The 19411-nt window shown below is 38.1% G+C and overlaps 1 protein-coding gene across 14 annotated transcripts in view; it reads right to left on the reverse strand.

Annotated features, from left to right (window-relative positions):
* Window positions 1–19411, reverse strand: part of LOC108130236 (guanine nucleotide exchange factor DBS) — a 100675-nt gene that overhangs the window by 65279 nt on the left and 15985 nt on the right. For 13 of the 14 annotated variants that reach the window (XR_011442512.1, XM_070279022.1, XM_070279016.1 and 10 more), the window contains exons 4-9: window positions 6883–7113; window positions 6339–6488; window positions 6170–6282; window positions 4267–4483; window positions 3902–4210; window positions 3654–3848 (exon numbers count right to left, since the gene is read on the reverse strand). Coding sequence is in view for 13 of the 14 variants with exons in the window: in XM_070279022.1 (XP_070135123.1) it covers window positions 3654–3848; window positions 3902–4210; window positions 4267–4483; window positions 6170–6282; window positions 6339–6488; window positions 6883–7113 (1215 nt within the window). In the remaining variant the exon portion in view is untranslated. The remainder of the gene's footprint in view (window positions 1–3653; window positions 3849–3901; window positions 4211–4266; window positions 4484–6169; window positions 6283–6338; window positions 6489–6882; window positions 7114–19411) is intronic. The other variant, XM_043210595.2, reaches the window with a different exon arrangement.

Here is a 19411-nt window from a genome sequence, read left to right on the forward strand (position 1 = left end):
AAAGAGCGCACTCGCTCAGCCGGTATAAAGTTTTTCCCACGCCCAAGTTACTTTCCATAGGTATAAAATTCGAGCCTGGCAAACGTAGAAAATGACGAAACAACGGAATGACCAATACCAAACAAATTATTCATCCATCCGCATCCCAAAACTTCATTGGGACACTAAAAATGCACACTAAAAACAGCACACAAAAAAATGGTCAGTAAAATGAACACCATTACAAATGGAAAAGATGCTGAGCTCCGTGCATTCGGTCGGGCAACCCGGATTCTGAGGAAGCCTCCAAACATGACGTCTGAGGTAGAAATTCCGAAAAGGCTCCTAAATAAATAAAATAAAATAAAATAAAATAAAAGCCTATTAAATAAATAAAAAAAATGGTTGTACAATTAAGTGCTCAAGATGCTTAGTAGCTCTGTGTAAATTTACCGTGCATAACGTGGAATGTTCTAGGAGTTATATTCGACGTCGTTGTATTTAGTTTACTCAGGATCCGAACCAGTTTTATAACTTTATTAACACTAAACGTGGCCGTGAGCCAACACTCCCTTCCCTAAATCACACCAATCCAAGGTGGAACAGCATATGCCGAAGGATGCGTGTCCGAGGGGACGCTAATATGCGGACTCTGGGGGACCGGCCGACCTTCCATTTTTAACCAGGCTTATTATAACAAACGGGCTATGTCATGATGGACGAACCCCTTCCCGCCTACTCTTGGGTCCAAAATATGAACACATCCAATCAAACCAAAAAACATAGTCGAGAACGGAACTTCCTTATAAAGTCCGGAAACTAACGACCCGGGATCAACGACCCGTCAAACTCAAAGGCCCTTAAAATCCAAGGAGTTGCTGCGATGGAGAAGCTCCCTATAGAGGGGCAACCACCGGAGCCGACCGAATAGGGACACCCGGAAGGAATGTCGGGTGAAGAGGAGGACATCCTGGAAGAGTACACCTCAGAGGAGAGCGACGCGGCTAGGGCAGAGATGACTGTGGTGGATAATCTCAAGAATGTCTCTGACAATGTCTCTGACAATCTTGCAGACAAACCTACACCACAGGTTTCGGAGTTCGGTTTCGGTTGGGGGCGTTGGAGTACAGGCTCTGTAAAGCCTATACAACAGGTAAGAAGTGAGCCTTCATCCTCGCAAAAAAGAATCTTTACCTATTTTTGCAACGTAATTTAAGCAATGAAAACTTCGTAGCCGCAGCAATAGAGTGGCCAAAGGGACCTCTAACGGTATGCTCGACTTATATGGGCCACGACCAAGAAACGCCAGGTGGATGAAAGCGGGAAGCAAAAGATCGACCTGATCATAGGTTGCGACATTATTAGTGGGGAAGCACTTACACAAACGAGAGGGGTGATATATTCGATTTTATTCTAAGCTCAAATCTTCCGGTGGGTAACATAACTCACCTTTAAAGTAAAGAACAGAAAGGAAGTACTTACTCTTTACTCTGACTCCCTAGCAGACAGGATTGTTAGATGGGGAGTCCTAGAGAAGCACTCTTTCTCCGACCATTGATACATAGAATAAGAGGTCAATTTCAAGAACTTCACTCGACTAACAGTGCGCAACCGGAGAAAAGCAAACTGGGAGTTATATAAAAAAAAATTAGAAAGATCCTTGGGGAAACCTCCAACAAGGGACGTTAACAGCAGGGAACACCTGGACGCCATGGTGGGCACGGTAAGGGCGCCGTGCGCCAGGGCATATAAAAAAGCCCGCCCCAAAAGTAGATCGGGCAGATCTACTATTTCAGAATAGGCATCGTGCCCGCGACGTGGTTGCGGACGAAGGTTGTATTCATACTAGAGGTCTGCATGAATAGCTAAAAAACGACATTCAAATGCACAGCCTCGAAAATGAATTGAGTGAGATAGAATGCTGAGACGAAAATTAATGAATGAGTGAGTGCGACTGTGTAGGTCTCACTCGCACAACATTCGGGGGATGAAAACCGAATTGAATGAGTTAGAGTTACAGTTCGCATTCGAATTGTTTCAAATGCATTCTAGAATGTACGATACAACTATGCATATTTGCCTGTATTTTTAGACGCTGATAATAAAATAATTCAAAAGTGAAGTAAGTCATTGATTTTTTTTCCAGAAATATTCATTATTATGCTGTGTATTTTATTTTACATATTTTACTTATATAAATGTAAAAAATTTTTCAATATTTATTAATAAATAATTTTCCAGCACAATTTTGCCGCTAAAAAAATTTGCAAAATAATTTAATTTGGAAAAACTAAACAATAAACACTAAGAAAATAATAATAACAGTTAAAAACCAAAGTAAAAAAACACTCTATCATAATTCACCTTTCGGTCAATTCACTCTGTTTCAAAGCAAGAGAATTCCCATGAGTTACAATGCTCTCTCACTCCCTCTCATTCAATTCGTTGTGTCTCTTGCACTCATTCATTCTATTCCATTCGGATGTATTCTATGGCTGAGGCAATAAGAATGTATTCCTGCAGACCTCTAATTCATACCCGAAGCGGGAAAACCATCGCACTGCTCCCTAAGGACTATAGTCATATAAGTCTTTCGTCCTTCCTCCCCAATACAATGGAGAGACTAATCAGCCTCCATTATAATCTTACCATAAACCCAGATAAAACATTTCGAGATCACAGAACGTGCATTGGATAGGGCCGATCCACGGAGACGGCACTCCACGAGATCACCGTGTTCGTCGCAAAAGCACTTAGTTACAAGAAATACGCACTTATTGCTTTTCTAGACATAGAATAGAATAGCAGCTATAGTCAACCCCCCAAGTTGGGTAATTTCCGATCGTTCCGCTATATGGCAGCAATAAGATATAGTCGGCCGCTCCCTAAGATTGTGGGTCGTATTATTTTGCCAAAAATAGCACTCATGCAAAATTCGAACTCTCGCACTCTAAAAACACCAAAGTTATACCATTTCCGATCAATCAGTTGAATGGCAGCTAAAGGATATAGTCGGCCGATCCCGACCGTTCCGACTTATATACTGCGCAAAGAAAGGCAAAGTTTCAAGCCGATAGCTTAAAAACTGAGAGACTAGTATGGGTAGAAACAGACAGACGGATAGATGGACATGCTCATATCAACTTAGGAGGTGATCCTGATCAAAACAACATAAAAGGATCGTTCACATAAAATATTGTGTAGAATACTGCATATTTAATCTGATGATGCAACACAGACAACCCATTGCAATCAAACACTTGCCGATGAGGCTTTAACCCTATCGGACTGTTATTTTCTCGTTATCGGGTTATTACTATGCGTCCTTTGGCTATACCCGTTTTGACTCTATCAAAAAAATCTATTATGTTTAATATTGCTTAGTTAGATGGTAGTTTTTTTAAATAAATAAAAAAAAAATTAATAAAAAATTCAACCTTTCTTCTTGGCAATATTAAAAGTTTTCGATGGTATACTGTATTTATACCGTTCCCGGTAAAAATATATTTTTTATTAAAGTTTAATTATTTTACTTGAAATATTTTAACACATGTTTCTTTTAATATTAGGAAAAAATAGATTGTGTAACAACTTATGTAGATATTTGATTTCGTATTTTGACCCCTTCAAAAGGCTTAAACAAAATTTGACATTTTTTTAGTGTTAACAATTACCTGATATACTAATGCTTTAGTCTCCGGGGTTGTGCTTTCTAAAATTATTTTTTTAAATTCACTTGGACTAGACAATTTAAATTCCGATGCAGAAGTAATAAAATCTTGAAGCTTGTCTAGATCAGTAGAATCCGAACATTTTTCAATCCTTTGTGACGCTAATAACTCCACGCCATTGGCGCACCATTCATTAGCCTATTAAAAATACAATAAAAATATGTTAAGAGTAAACTTATAAATCAACTAACCTTTTCCACTCTTTCCATAAGCTCCATATTTTTAGAAAGAATATCGATTCTTTTGCTAAGTTGCGATTCGATTAAATCGCAAACTCGCTTAAGCTCGTCGCATTTCGGTTGAACAACCTCCCAAGGATAAAGTCTCCGAGATCCAATCAGCTCCTGACCAACACTTAAAATATTACCTGCTCGTTCTATATTAATTCGGGTAGCTTCACGAAATTCTTTAGTTTCTTTAATAAGTATGGATATACGCTCTGTATTTTCACCAACCTCAGTTAAGCTGGCAATAGTTTTTAAATGCCCATCAAATATAGTCTGTAGTAAAAATAAAAAATTTGAACTGCCAGTTTTGGAATTCGAAAGATTTATACCTGAAGTTCTCGAAAATCTTGCTCAAACAAACGTAAATTCAAACATTGCTGTAGCCGGCTATGATGAGTAAGCCAAAACTCATCAAATCGTCGTTCCGTTTCTTCCAGTTGAACTAGAAGTCTACGATAACCGCGACAATCATCATAAAATTGAGCTTGTTTAAATGTTTTTTTTTTATAATAAGTAATTTGTTGACGATGAATCATCGGCTCTGCACTGGATATTTACGTAGTTATTTTAAGATGTTTTAATTAACGGACAATGCAAAAAATGTATTAAATTTTTAAGCAAAATTTCAAAGATATTTTAATTACCTATGCAAAAGATAAAACAAATACAAGAAAAATGTAAAGGAAATCTTAAGCCAATTTCAGGAGTTTTGAATTCTTGCAAAAATCGTTTTGTTCGAAAAAAGTCATGGAATGGGCCATTTTAACTATTTTTGAGTCACCTGAAAAAAATGTACAAACATTTTTCCAAGGAAACAATTTTTAACTATGGATAATGTTAAAAACATTTTTAGAGTTAAAGCTTATAGCGATTTGAAAATAAAAAAAAAACAAGAAAGGAAAGCTAACTTCGGGCGGAGCCGAAGTTTATATACCCTTGCAGTTAAAACCGGATATATATCGCAAACATCGGATATGGCCGATCCTTATGGGAATATGAATATATAATCCAATTTATTACAATACAAAATCTAAAAAAAGTCCCAAACTTCTATCTTTAAAAATACGAAAGTTGATATTTCTACCAAATACCATTTCCGATCGTTCAGTTATATGGCAGCTATAGGATATAGTCGGCCGATCCTAATGAAATTTGGTAGATCAACTGACCAAATATATAATCTGTACCAAGTTACAGCTTTCTATCTTCAAAAACACGAAAGTTGGGTCATTTCCGATCGTTCAGTTATATGGCAGCTATAGGATATAAACGGCCGATCCTTACGAAATTTGGCATGTCGTATTATTTTGCCAAAAATAGCTCTCATGTAAAATTTGAACTCTCTCACTCTAAAAACACCGAAGTTATACCATTTCCGATCAATCAGTTATATGGCAGCTATAGAATATAGTCGGCCGATCCGGGCCGTTCGGACTTATATACTGCGTGCAAAGGAAAGAAGGGTGTGTGCAAAGTTTCAAGACGATAGCTTTAAAACTGAGAGACTAGTTTGCGTAGAAACAGACAGACGGACAGACAGACGGACAGACGGACATGCTCATATCAACTCAGAAGGTGATCCTGATCAAGAATATATATACTTTATAGGGTCAGACATGTCTCCTTCATTGCGTTGCACACTTTTGACCAAAATTATAATACCCTCTGCAAGGGTATAAAAAACACCTATCATCATAGGCAACATCTATCATGAACCATTTTACTACTCAAATGGACCACACTTTTCAGATGCCCAGCATGCAATTCGTGGGTCTTTTTAATGAAGTAATAAGAATGTGAATAGTCTTACCATCAATGTTATACATATATTCATTAGGAATATATGATAATTAGAGTAAACCATTTGTGATTTTCGACTTCACATAGCAGTTGGCGTTTTTAGGGATATTCAATTTTTTTATAATAGGTTTTTTAAAAAAATTTGATGATTGTGTCGGAAATAGCGCCACGTCGGACTTTGGATTTTGGGTATTCTAATATCACTTATTTCAGAGTACGGACAATTTTTTTAGGGACAATGTCTTAAATATGCTAAGATATGGGGATTTAGTTTTATGATTTTTAGAATAAGATTGTGGTTTTGACTCAATTTTCTTTTGCCGATGATATATTTTCTTTTAGTTTAGAAACAAAGAAGAAACAAAATAATACATTTTTCGGTCCAGTGAGAGCACATAATTTAATTAATGTGTCATGTTTTCATATTCGAACCTTTGGATGGCACTAACGTTACCGGTGCGCTCTGAGAATTCTTTAAACTCCTCGACCATTTTAATATTATCCAGTAGCGATTCACCATGTTTAGCTGCTATAAGTATCTCCTCCTAAACATATAAAAAGTATATAATTTAATTTTTTTTTGGCAATATGGCAGAAGCACCTTCATGCGACTATAGTCGTTCCCTTGAGATTCAATAAGAATTTCCGTGGCATTAACAGAGTTTGGAAACTCTGTATCATGTATAGTTTTGATAAATATATCCAGTTGTGCGGAGACTTGGTGAGTAAGGAATGAAAACTTTTCTAGCGACTGTCGATAAGAGAAGAAATGTAAAAAATATTATAAAAAAGGTTCTAGTAAAAAAAAAAATCCGAAAAAAAACATATCCAATCCTATAAGAAATTAACTGGCTTATCGGCAAAACGACTATATTGTCTGTACATTTTTTTGAGCATACGAATGTTCATCGTTCAAATTAAAAAGTTTTAAGGTAATTACTCTCTTCATGTGTGTACATACTTATTTTTAATTAAATAAGAACTTAATTTTGAATTTACGTATTTTTAAAATAAGATTATTTATAATGTTTTATGGACACAAAATGACCGTCTAGCAAGCAGCGATAAACATATCAGGGTAATGACGATTTTCATTAATATATGTACATATTTAAACAAAAATTTTTTTTTTGATAGCTACTTACAGTTCTTTGTTGGATCCATTCATTATGGGAATATATTAAATCGCCTCCCATATCTGGCGTTAACTGATTCACATTGACATATTCATGAAGATCAGAAAGTGCGGAGCAAATAACAAGATGGAATCTATATTCGTCTTTGGAAAATTTTGAGCTGACTTCTGATAAAGCTTTTTGAAACAAACCAATAGGTCGCAGTATATAAACCTTATGAATAATTCCCGGAAAATACATCTGAAATACAATATTACAATATTTTCAACATTTGTTTATTTTATATCTCTGATAAAAAAATCTTTGGTCTTATCGTAGACCAAATATACCGAAATATGCCAATGTTTCGTAAAGGTAATTATTTTTCACATTTATGGGTCATGTGGGAGAGAGAAAGCGCAACTTTCTCTCACTGAGCACTGACCTCTCTACTCTATCTACTTCTTCACTTCTATTATAACAAGCAAAGTGAAGACTAGTTAATTAATAAAGACAAAGACTTGGTTAAAAAAATTAAATGTTAAAGTTTTAAGTTTTATACAATTTATAATGAAAAGACCTCTGATGGCTGAACCGCTCCGTCGTTCCCATCGCTAGTTTTGTTTTTTGTTGTTAATTTTTATTTTCTTCAGCATCTGCAACGATAGTACTTCTTCGGTTTTGGTTTTTTAGCGAACATTTGGAAGAGTGGTGGAATAGCTACTGAATATCTTGCTTCGCCAGTTTCATATGCATAGTCGCCAATTCTTATAGTGGAGTTTTGAAATTGGATGAGGTAGCTTCAATTTAAATCTACTTTAGTTTTGTATATTTGTAGTCGCCATTGTAGTCGTTGAGGATATGGTTTAGAGTGTTTTAACAAAGGTGTTACACAAGTATCGTGACTTATATCAATAATGTTATCTCTACTAGAAATAGTTCTATCATTATGCGATTCGCATTTATTTTTTTGGCGTACAGATTGTAGAACATCATGTAAAGCATTTCCTTTTGGCAAATTCTAGTAGTTCTTAACATTAATAAATATTATTTTTTCTTTTTATAATATTTGTTCAATTTTACTTACTTTTATTTCTGATAATAGGATATAATTTATTTGATTTGTGTTTATTTTTGCCCATTCTAAAGCGTGTGTGAATTGTGTATTTCGGTCCGGCGCACCGGCCAACAATTTTCATCCTGTTACTAGAAAGTCTTTTGATCTTTTCGTTTGTTTTGTGGTTTGAGTCGACGCAAATCTGTTTTTTATTTTTTGTAGTTCATACTCTAGAAATGGTTAAGGATGATGACTGCAGCACTAGCACTTCTTTTAATTTTTATGCTGCATATGGATTACCCTAAATGCACCAGTCTATTGCTGCCATGCTAGTCTTAATAGGGATCAACTGGGAATATGAATAGTCTGGTATTGTGACCAATCCATGGCATAACGGTAAGAAGAATCTGTAAGCATATATTACGATTTAATATAATTATTATATCCCATTTTCCCTGATTGTATTTTTACTGTTAAATTCTCATCTTATGAAACTATTTCTTTTTAAATTTTGAAGGAAGTTTGACTCTGGCTCATATGTTTTTATTGAATTATTTTTTTAATTGTGATAAGAAAGGACTTCTTCCAGTTTTTTTTTTCAATTTATTTACTGATTTGATTTCTGGATTCTTCTAGCTCATGTGGGTCTGTTATTGTTCTGGTTCCGAAGAAGACATCGATTGTCTTTTTCTTTGTAGTAAATGTAATTGATTTATTATTTTCCCTCGCGGCTTTCAAAACTAAGCAATGGAAATCGACTGAATCGTTTTCTTTCTTAAACGTTTTTTTTCTTAAAGTGCAAAAAAAAAAGAAAAAAATTGGAGGAACTTTTGAAGAGACCTAGTAGAAATTGTTAAAATTACGCGATAAGAATTTTTAAGAGCAAAAATGTCCAGAAAAACAGTTTTTTCTAAATAAGTTAAGATTTTGAGGGTGTTAGAAATATTTCAAACACGGTTTTATATTATATTCGACCTAATAAACAATTCCAAATAGGTCACTTCAAAAGTTCCAAATCACTGTCGCACTGTGTAATCTCTGTACGAGTTGAGTAGAAACTTTCAACTTTTCTATTATTTGTGGAGTGATAGGGTGGTGTCGTATAAACTTCTGCTTTGAGTTGATCTTTCAGTAAAAATTTTATTGATGCTGCATTCATGGATTTTTCATTATCCATGATAACTAGGCGATATCATAATTTCGTGTAAAGGGTGTTTTAAATCTTCGGCTTCTCTTGCTTTTACTATCTTCACCTGTACGTATTTGAAAAATTGGCCTATAGCTGTAAGTACAACGTTTTTTGGGTTGTGTATGGTACAGATCTATATGAATTATTTTAGCGGAATATTTGGGGATAGAAACGGTTTATATTTCTCCTTGTTGCGGGTGCCTTTCGTATTTAAAAAGGTTAGAATAATCGTTCTGCTCTGTTTCTGAGGAGACATCTGTTACTTTTACCTATGTAAGTATACCTTTTTTATATTTATAAAAATGGTTACCATATATATTTTGAATACGACTCAATATGTTTTCAAAAGTAAAAAGTCCATTTAATCTTCTGGGATATAATCTCTTTTTTATTAAGTCGTTCACACAATACAGAAAACGACTGAATAAAAGAAAAAAAGAAGAAAGGGCAAATATTTGGATAATGGTAACTCAAATTTGAAAGAGTCTTAAAAGAGGTTAATATGTAAAGTTGGTTTTTAAAAACATTTATTGGAGTTTCTACACCTTATAAATTGTAAGAAGAACTCTCATCCCTATGGACCATGTCATGGATCAGCTCTTTGATTTATTCTTTCCATCTCTTAAGTTTCACGTTGTGATTCTTATTACTAAGGGCATAAGTTAAGGGGTAATCGTCACTAAAGATTGTAACTTTTGCTCTGTCGTAGCTAATGTTCCCTTTACATTGGTTGCATAGGGTAAGAGACGGGAAGTAAGGGCAATGAGTTTGCCATCCAGTTCCAATACCGCTCCTATGGCAAAACGAGAAGCATCGGTCGTTAGTTGGACTTCTTTTTTCAAGTATGGGTGGGCTAGTAACACATCATCTGAGATGAGTGCTTTTTTTCGCTTTAACTAAAAGCTTCATCGTCCAATGTTACTTTAATTTTTCCTGAAACATTTTTGAAAAGTTTACCGTTTTCACCCCTTAAAGTATTGTCAGTGGTTTGACTTTTTTTCCTAATTTCGAATAAATCTTCTGTAAGATCCAGATAATGCCAAAAAATATCTAACGTCTTTTAATGTTTGTGGTTTAGAGAAATCTCATATGGCCGTCACCTTATCAACACTGGTTTAGATCCCATCTGCCGAAATGGTGAAGTCCAAAAATTTAACTTCGTCTTTAAAGAACTCGCACTTGTCGAGTTGAATCTTCATTTTCGGGTCTTGTTAAGTCGTGAAGGCTTTTTCTAGATCTGGCATTATCGGATTCAGTTTGGCTGAACACGATTATATCGTCGATATACGTAGCACATTTTATTTGTATGTCATATGTTGTAATATGTCATCAAGGGCGCGATGATGTATTGGCGGTGAATTTTTTAGGACAAAGGGTACTTTTTCGGACAAGGGAATTTGATATAAACCTCTTTTTTGATCAGTGGGGGGTAAACTCTCATTTTCCATTTTCCACGCGTGCATAGGGTAGGAAATTCTGCCACAGCGCTATCGGCATACTGCCATTGTGAGCACCTTCAAATTTTGTTAGCATTTTTTGGGGAAGCATAGTTTTTTATTTGCTAAAGAACTGTTGCTAACAAAGCTTTCTTTAAAATAAGATACACTATTTTAGTGCCCATTCCAACTTTTGAATTAACGAAAAATAAAATAAACAAGAAAGGAAAGCTAACTTCGGGCGGAGCCGAAGTTGATATACCCTTGCAGTTAAAACCGGATATATATCGCAAACATCGGATTCAGTTGGCCGATCCTTATGAAAATATCATAATAAAACCAATTACCTAAAATAAAAAATCTAAAAAAAGTCCCAAACTTCTATCTTAAAACATACCAAAGTTGGTATTTCTACCAAAAACCATTTCCGATGGTTCAGTTATATGGGGATAAGATATAGTCGGCCGATCGTTATGAAATTTGGTAGGTCGGATCAACTGACCAAAAATATAATCTGTACCAAGTTCCAGCTTTATATCTTCAAAAACACGAAAGTTGGGTCATTTCCGATCGTTCAGTTATATGGCAGCTATAGGATATAGTCGGCCGATCCTTACGAAATTTGGCATGTCGTATTATTTTGCCAAAAATAGCGCTCATGTAAAATTTGAACTCTCTCACTCTAAAAACACCGAAGTTATACCATTTCCGATCAATCAGTTATATGGCAGCTATAGGATATAGTCGGCCGATCCGGGCCGTTCCGACTTATATACTGCGTGCAAAGGAAAGAAGGGTGTGTGCAAAGTCTCAAGTCGATAGCTTTAAAACTGAGAGACAAGTTTGCGTAGAAACAGACAGATGGACAGAAGGACATGCTCATATCAAATCAGGAGGCGATCCTGATCAAGAATAATATATACTTTATAGGGTCGGAGATGTCTCCTTCACTGCGTTGCACACTTTTGACCAAAATTATAATACCCTCTGCAAGGGTATAAAAACTACGTTTTTTTCGCTCTTATTTTTTTTCTCTGCTACGCATACACTCAAATTTTAAACATGTGTGCGTTTTGCCCCCCACTGTTTTAGATCTATGACTGATTGAGCGATTATTTCGTCTTTTTCCGGATTAGTCAATAACTATTCTTACTGCCAGATGAGTCCAATTTTTTGGGCCCTACCCAAACAGGTGCATTGTACAGCGACTGTGAAAATCAAATTATTCCATCCAGTACCAATTCTTATATTTGAGTTTTTACTTCTGTTCGTAGTGAAGCGGGGTACGGGTAGTGTTTGCTGTATCGTGTAAGAATTTGTTCGGATTTCGGCTACGACTCTTGTAGTGTAGATCAGTTTCTCCTGGGTGCAAAGTTCTGGGTATGTTTCTGTAAGTCTGGCCATTGCTTGTTTTTAGGATATGTCATATGGTTAATAATATAAAAATTGTAAACTGCTTATATTTTAACTTGATGTGTTTTAATTCTTCTACCTCCGCTTATAATTAAGGTATTTGTTTAAAAGTCAACTACGGCGTCCAATTGTTTTAAAGTGTCGTTCCCTTTTATCCCTATTTTTAATGCCGGCAAAATTAAAAATCGGAATGTTTGCGTAACGGAGTTTGCGGTGGTGAGGTGGGTGAGGTTGTATGCAATTGTGGGTGGACCATGTTCCACATTATATATTGGATATATGGTAGCGAATTCTAAACAATAAACGTCTGCTGCATCGTAAAGCGTCGTCGTTGTTCCTATGATTTTAGCTGTTTTTTGTTCCATTCTTGAACTCCTAGCCTTACTTTCTCGAAATAGGTATTTTCTTCATTTTCATTAGGATGTTCTTACATTTGGTCTTAAAAGTACCATCCTGTACCGGCTGGCGTTTGGGCACGTTTGCAATTCGCGTTCGTGTAGCTCGAATATATGAATATATCTTCATCGGCAATGTCCTTCAATCCGGTTTAGGGGCAAAGGAGCGCGAAAGTGGTGGGACGTTTGGTGTGTAGGATGCTCGCTGCTGTGTTGTCGGGGCGTACGGGAATGGTACGTAGGGACTTGGTTGAGAGGGCGGTTTTGGCCAAAGTGATATAGATGATTGGAGCATAATACAGATTTGGGTCAAATCTTAAGGCATTCGGAACTTGGTTTGGTAACCTTGGACTGTGGCTTGAGGTTATATTGTGCCTGGATTTGTCTAAATGGTAATGGGAGCGGCATTTTCCGTGGCTTAGGAGCGAAAGAAATTCGGGGCTCGTGGTTTTCTACTAGGCTGCATATATATAGGGCAGAGATCTCTTGGCTCTTTGACGGCTTATATCACCGTTCACCGTATAGCGCTTTATATGTGTTGAACAAAGTTCTAATTACTTCAGGAAACCTTATTGTGCATGAATTTGATTGAGTCTAAGAGATAGATTGATGATACACTAGTCTGTAATTCTCATTTGTAGTCAAACGGCCTTGCGTCAATGAAAACATCTGATAGTCGAGAGTTTTTAAATCCCTTTTTTTAGCCAAGTGGGTTGTAAGACATTTGGAAATTGCTTTCCAATTTGGGGGGTGTTATATGAATTTAGCACTGCTTCTCTTAAGCTTCTCTGCGATAATCTTGTTAGTATCTATGGGTGCCCTCTTCTCCTTCGTAAAGAGCAAGGACCCTCTCAAGAGTTTTCTTGAAGAGCTGCCGAACATTGTTTTACCTTCAAAAAATTAACTAAACAAATGGTACTTTGTATTTTTCCTCATCGGCACATCGAACATCGTTCATCCGAATTGACTGCCTTGATTAAAAATTTGTATCTCAATGCTGATTACTGATCCAAAAAAAATTTATTTAATTAAATTATAAATGGTGTTGCATATCTTTCGTTTGTTCGATAAATTTTCTTAATTAATTTTTATTCTTAACTCGAATAATTTTAAATTAATATTTTCTTCAGTTAATTCATTTTTTTTACGAATTCTTTTTTTTTCTTATGGATGTTTCGTTTTTACTTATTTACTACGATACTATCATTATTTTCTGCGAGCCTCCGTGTTGGACGTTCGGAGGAATCCTGTTTGTTGCGCGTTAAGTAGCGATGGGGTACTTTCCGGCATGGTGAATTGGGCTCCTTGGGTACACTTAATGCGTGGTGTGTTACGTACGGGCACTATAGGACGTCGACGATAAAAGTTTTTAACCTATCCAGGATAAAGATGACATGACACGGTTTTCACTATGAAGAGGACTTGAACCTCTTATCGGATTGGTGGCTATTGTGGCACTCTTATTCGCGACAACTGTTCACGTTTTTATGGGTTTTTAGGAAATTCCGTGAATCTTTCGGATCCTTCAGGTAGATCCCTGTTCGGGCGCCAGTTAATTAAAACAATTAGTTGACTTTTAAACAAATATAATTTTGGGGACGATTTAGACTTTGTTACAATTAAAGAAGAAATCTATGCATTTAGTAAGAAATACGCTATTAGTGATCTGTTTCATCCTGCTCAGCCGACAATTGCTCTAACAGTCATATTATCAGCTACCCCATTGGCTGAAACTAAGAAAATTCCGCTTCCGAATATCTCACTATCAATGAGCAATTGTCCGATATGTCACTTCAAGTGATACCACAAATATAATTGAAAGAAACCTACGACATCCTACTACGTAGTTTGCACTTACGACATCTAAGCCTCTACAGATGATTCCCTGATACTAGGGAGATGGATATCTCGGCTTACATCTGTGCCAAAACAAAAGCCGATATAAAATTGTATTACACTTTATTTATACTAAATTTATTCTTTAACTCCTGCGTGCCATGGAAATATTCGATTGTTTCAAAGATTCAGCCTTGTTTACAAGACATCTATTTTAACGCGGAATGGTGTAAGAGTTATATCCGCCGCTGCCGGATTTACATTACAGCATGGTCTTTAACCGATCCCCTGCAGTCTAACACAAATACATACATAAGTGGAGCGCTTATCCCACTTGAGAAAGGGTCGCATAGCAGGTCAGCGTGCAGTGCGTTGAAAAGTAGTTTTAAGGGGCCGTCCATAAACCTTGTGACGCTCATTTTCGGGTATTTTAACCAAATCGTCAGGTCTAGTGGCTCCGTGCAATTCCCACCAAGGTCGGGACTTCCTACTGCCCCTGCTCGGAGACTCACTTCATACGAGACTCGAGTGGTTCCGTGCCAAAAGGGCTGCAATCTATGTTCGAGGGAGCACATACCCCATTCGCTTATGTCCGCGTTTCCTAGAAATGGATGTAAATGGGCGCTCTGACTACATTAAGAGGAAGCAGTTATGTTTAAACCAGAGGTCGGCACGGCCCTATCTCGGGGGCATAGGAAATTTCTCTGCCCGAGCTCTGCCACACACACACAGTATACATGTGTGAAACGTCATGCTCACAGCCTACTTTCTGCTATTCGTTACTAACACTAATGCGGTAAAATCATATCAATGTATTGGGGTGCCGACCACTGGTTTAAACTATTTTTCCCGAGGGCACCAGCAGCGATCAGACCATTTCCGCGCAGTCTACTAAATTGTGCCATTTCTCCATTCGGTCGCCGTCTAGACCCGGGCTACAATTAAGGACTGCGGCTTACGTTCTTCCGCAGTTGGCAGGAAATCTGCTATCATATCCGATTTCGCAAGGTCGTCTCAAGGGGCTGCCCCACATTCCCCTGGCGGACCCCAAATTCTTTGAGAGCTCCCAAGTCGATGTGTTATTAGGAGCTGACGCCACGCACGATGTCGCCACGCCCACGCAACGCATTGAAGTAGTGTCGGCGCTTCCTACGCCTTAGTGCCGAGAAGCGGCTCCAAGCGGTTCTCGTGAACCGGTATTGCTCGAGCTGCCTGCCCTACGAGCACTCCGACGGATCCTGTCGGCGTGGGGACGGCTGTAAGACGTGTGGCCGCGCCTAGGCAATTTTCCGCCTCTCCTCGAGGGCCCCGGCAGGACGCGGTCGCTGCGCCCACCCTATCGTCGCTGCTGAAGCGGAACAGCGTCAACACCGGGACCCGGATCTTCGACACGGGGGCCTTCATCGAACCGTGTACGCCCTCGAGCTGCAGTGACGCATCGCTAGCGACAAGGGATCTGTTGCAACCCGAGCGATTGCAAGGCGGCGGGATGTTTAAGTGAGGGGCCGTTGTGCCGTTAAGAGCGCACCCGCGGTGAAGAGCGCATCCGCGCACGCCCCTTTATACACTCTCGCTCTTTAGTCGGCCGTCGTCGATCGTCCGTTTAAACTTTTTCTAAGTTAAATTTAGTCCCATGTAAGCAGCGAATAAAGCTGAATGTGTATAACCTCACGACGCCCCCGATTTCTTATTTCATTTTTTCCAAAATCTTTTGCGGCAGCAACGCCCCCCTCCAACAACTAGAAAAATCCAATGCTCTTAATGCTGTTTTCTCGCAACTAGTTCGTGTTACACCTTGTGTCTCTTAAAGCTTAATAAATCTAAATGCAAACACTTTTTATTCACCAAATTCATTCATCAATTTCTTGACCAACTTCAAACTTCGCAAGCTCCCAATTTTGCAAACTCAAACTTTGCGACTGAGGGACGCATGACGTACGGCTGGGAGCATCGCGTGGATAGATCCGAAAGTAAAGAAAGGTGTAGAAGATTACCAGGAAAAGTGTTGTTTAGAAAAAGCGTTAAGAATAGAAGTTTTAAAGTTAGAAGTAGAGCAAAGCGAATTTATGTGGCTACAAAGGCTAGAGAAGTGAAAAGTTTTTAGTCCATCGACTGGAGGCGATAAACTTTAAGCGTGTTAGACGATGCGGGTTATCTACATCACCATGAATAAGTACGTGTAAGAAAATGATCCCCAGCATCATTCTATGGTTTGTTAGTAGATCTTAACGTCATTAGCCTACATCAGTACCAGCGAATTAACGAAGGCAACGGGTAAATCGTTAATGAACAGGGCGAAAACTCAGGGTCCAAGATGCCTTCCTTGAGGAACTCCACATGTAACACGATCTAGGTGCAAAGAAACGTCATTTAAAGAGACAAGTTCTTTAAAGTTAACACGCTCGAAATCCAATTAGGGAGATCAGTTGGAAAACGCAAAAAACTGAGTTGAGAAACCCAAAAAAGTTTACTTAAAAGGAAGACGGGATTAGTCAAATTCTTTACTAAAGTCAGTCTAAATGACATCTGTTTATAAGCTCTACGGAATCCATCCATAAAAAGAGAAGTTAGCTCCAAAGATGTTGCATCCCTTTTTTATGTAGAGAAATAATAAAGGATTTTTTTTTCCATGAAGGGAAATTTCGAAGAAGAGTCGAAAGACGGACTTGCACGGTGCACACCTTTCTCTATGTAAGTAACATAAAGAAACAATTATTTCCGACCCCGAAAAGTATATAATTTCTTTATCAGCATCAACACCCCAGCCGATATAGCCATGTCCGTCTGAGCTCGTCGATCTCTAAGACCAAAAGAGATAGAGTTATAAGACTCTTATGATAGAAGCGCAAGTCAAGTTTATTTTAATGTTTGCCCCCTAAAAAAAACGCTCCCTACCGCCCAATAGTTGCATGTTTCTGTAGCGGCACCTCAGAAATTTTGAAAAACTTTTTCAGCATCAAAAACTTTTTCAAAATTTCAAATTATTTCAATAGCTAATTTACATCTAGAAAACAAAAGTTAGCTTCAGATTATTCAGATTATAAAAGATATATAGAACTATCCGATTTGGAACTATATTTAGCCATAAATAGCCAGCCTGCAGAGTGTGCTCGGAAAGCACTAAATTTAATATGGCTAAAGATACGCTGGATGCCCTGCAGACTCAGGGAAAGGATCCGTGTCATCAAGTGCTTCAGATGCCTTGAGTTTGGTCACATGACGAAGCAATGCCAGAGCGTCGCCGATCGCTGACGTATGTGCCGGAAATGAGGCAAGAACGACCATATGGCTAGAAGTGTGCGTTCTGCAGCAACGCCGAAAGAAAGCGAGATAAGTAGCTGAAAGTGGGAAATATCCGATATTCGGGAGTGCCCTTTCACAAAGAAAAAACAGATTAAATGCCCCCAGAGATGGTCACAGACGAGCTGACACAGGTAGTCCTCATATCGGAACCGTATAGGAGTATCCCAAGGGATGGCTGGCAAGCTGGCTCAGGGCATTAGGACATCCAGCGAAGGCTTCACCCCGGCTGAAATTAAGGGCTTAACATTTTACAGCTGGGACATTTTTAACATTTTTACATTTTATAGGACATATACCTCTACCTAAGGATGCTAAGGACTTTGGTTGAGGACGCAAAAGGCAGGTCGGCGGTGGTCATTGGAGGAGAATTCAACGCCTGGTCTCCGGAGTGGAGAAGCCGAGCATCGAACGAGAGGGACACCAGCCTCCTGAAACTTTGCGGCTCTAGACATGGTCTTGCCCAATCAAGGTCAAAAGCTGAAGTATAGAAATGCAGGAAGTGGTTCGATCATCGATATCACCATCGTCAATAACGCATTAATAAGAAAGTAGGACTGGGAGGTCAGTCATGCTTTTAATTTCAGCAACCACCATGCCATATACTTCACCCTTGGAGGGGTAAGTAGGAACGGATTTCCAAGGTGACAGGACCAAAATGGTTTGGATCGAGAATCACTCACGGTAACTCTTTAGAGGTTTGACTGGGCCCCATAATCCTCCCCGGAAGGAGCAGCGAATGAATTTTCAGGATCAATAGTAGATGCCTGCAACAGCGCCATGCCTAGGAGACAACCCAGCAAAAGAGGATCATCAGTATTCTAAGGAAACCAGGACATCCAGCGATTAAAGACTGCCTGCTTGGTTGAAGAAGACGCTTGGACAAGAAAGGCCAAGAGGCACAGAGGCACTGACCACCAGAACGAAGGAGTTCAAGGCACCTAAGAGGGCCCTAAAATTCAACGGCGTAACTCAACGACCAAAGGCCGGTGGACGCACAGACTAAGCCCCAACATCAAGTAGTGGATCGGAAGAAACAACGGCCAGGTACGCTACCAACTTACCCAGTTTCATTGGACGGTGCAGAAAATACCTCCACAGATTCGGACATGATAAAAGCCCAGGATCAGATGAACTGCTTAGGATCAGACGAGGACACAGAGCACATCCTCTACAACTGTAGGAGGTATCATGCCAGAGTTGGATCACTACTAGCTCCGGAGCAGCTTATAAATTTTATGTGTAGCTCAGAGGAGCAATGGTACTGCGTTAGCAGTTGAAGGCCCTGTGTAAGCCACAAGGCGTCTTAAAAGACTTAAAAATTAAGGCTTTAAAAAGAAATCCTAGATTAGACAACCTATCTCCACTTTGCAGTGGTTCCGCGGGGTCTGTGCTGTGTGCGGGGGTGTCTTTAGTACTTTGGCGCCGGCGGCTATTGGAACGGTTAACAAAATCTATTAATTGATATTTTTAATTTTTAGAGAACCAATTCATTACTAGTCGCATGCAGACATGAACTTAATGTGCTATGGGAAAAAGTATTTAATAAAATCATAAAACTGCAGTGACTGGTCTAATAAATCTACAATAACGCGAAAAGACACTTTCTGTGATGAAATCGCGAATGGTTACCTTGATTAATTTAAAAAAAATTATATTAATATTTATTAATTAACATTAACACACTCTATGCATTCATTTATTTTCTTCTGTAGAGCAAAACGACTTTTTTAATACTTCTTGAATAATGAGGGAGTTGACCGAAAGGTAAATTAAATTAAACCGTTTTTATTATTTTCTTAGTATTTTTTGTTTAGTTTTCTTGTGAGATTTTTCAAATTAAATTATTTAAAACAAATTTTGTAGCGGCAAAATTGTGTTGGAAAAATATTACAAATATTTTTACATTTTTGTAAGTAAAATACGTAAAAAA

The sequence above is a fragment of the Drosophila bipectinata genome, chromosome 2R (assembly GCF_030179905.1).
Source record: "Drosophila bipectinata strain 14024-0381.07 chromosome 2R, DbipHiC1v2, whole genome shotgun sequence".
In the NCBI taxonomy this organism is placed as follows: domain Eukaryota; kingdom Metazoa; phylum Arthropoda; class Insecta; order Diptera; family Drosophilidae; genus Drosophila; species Drosophila bipectinata.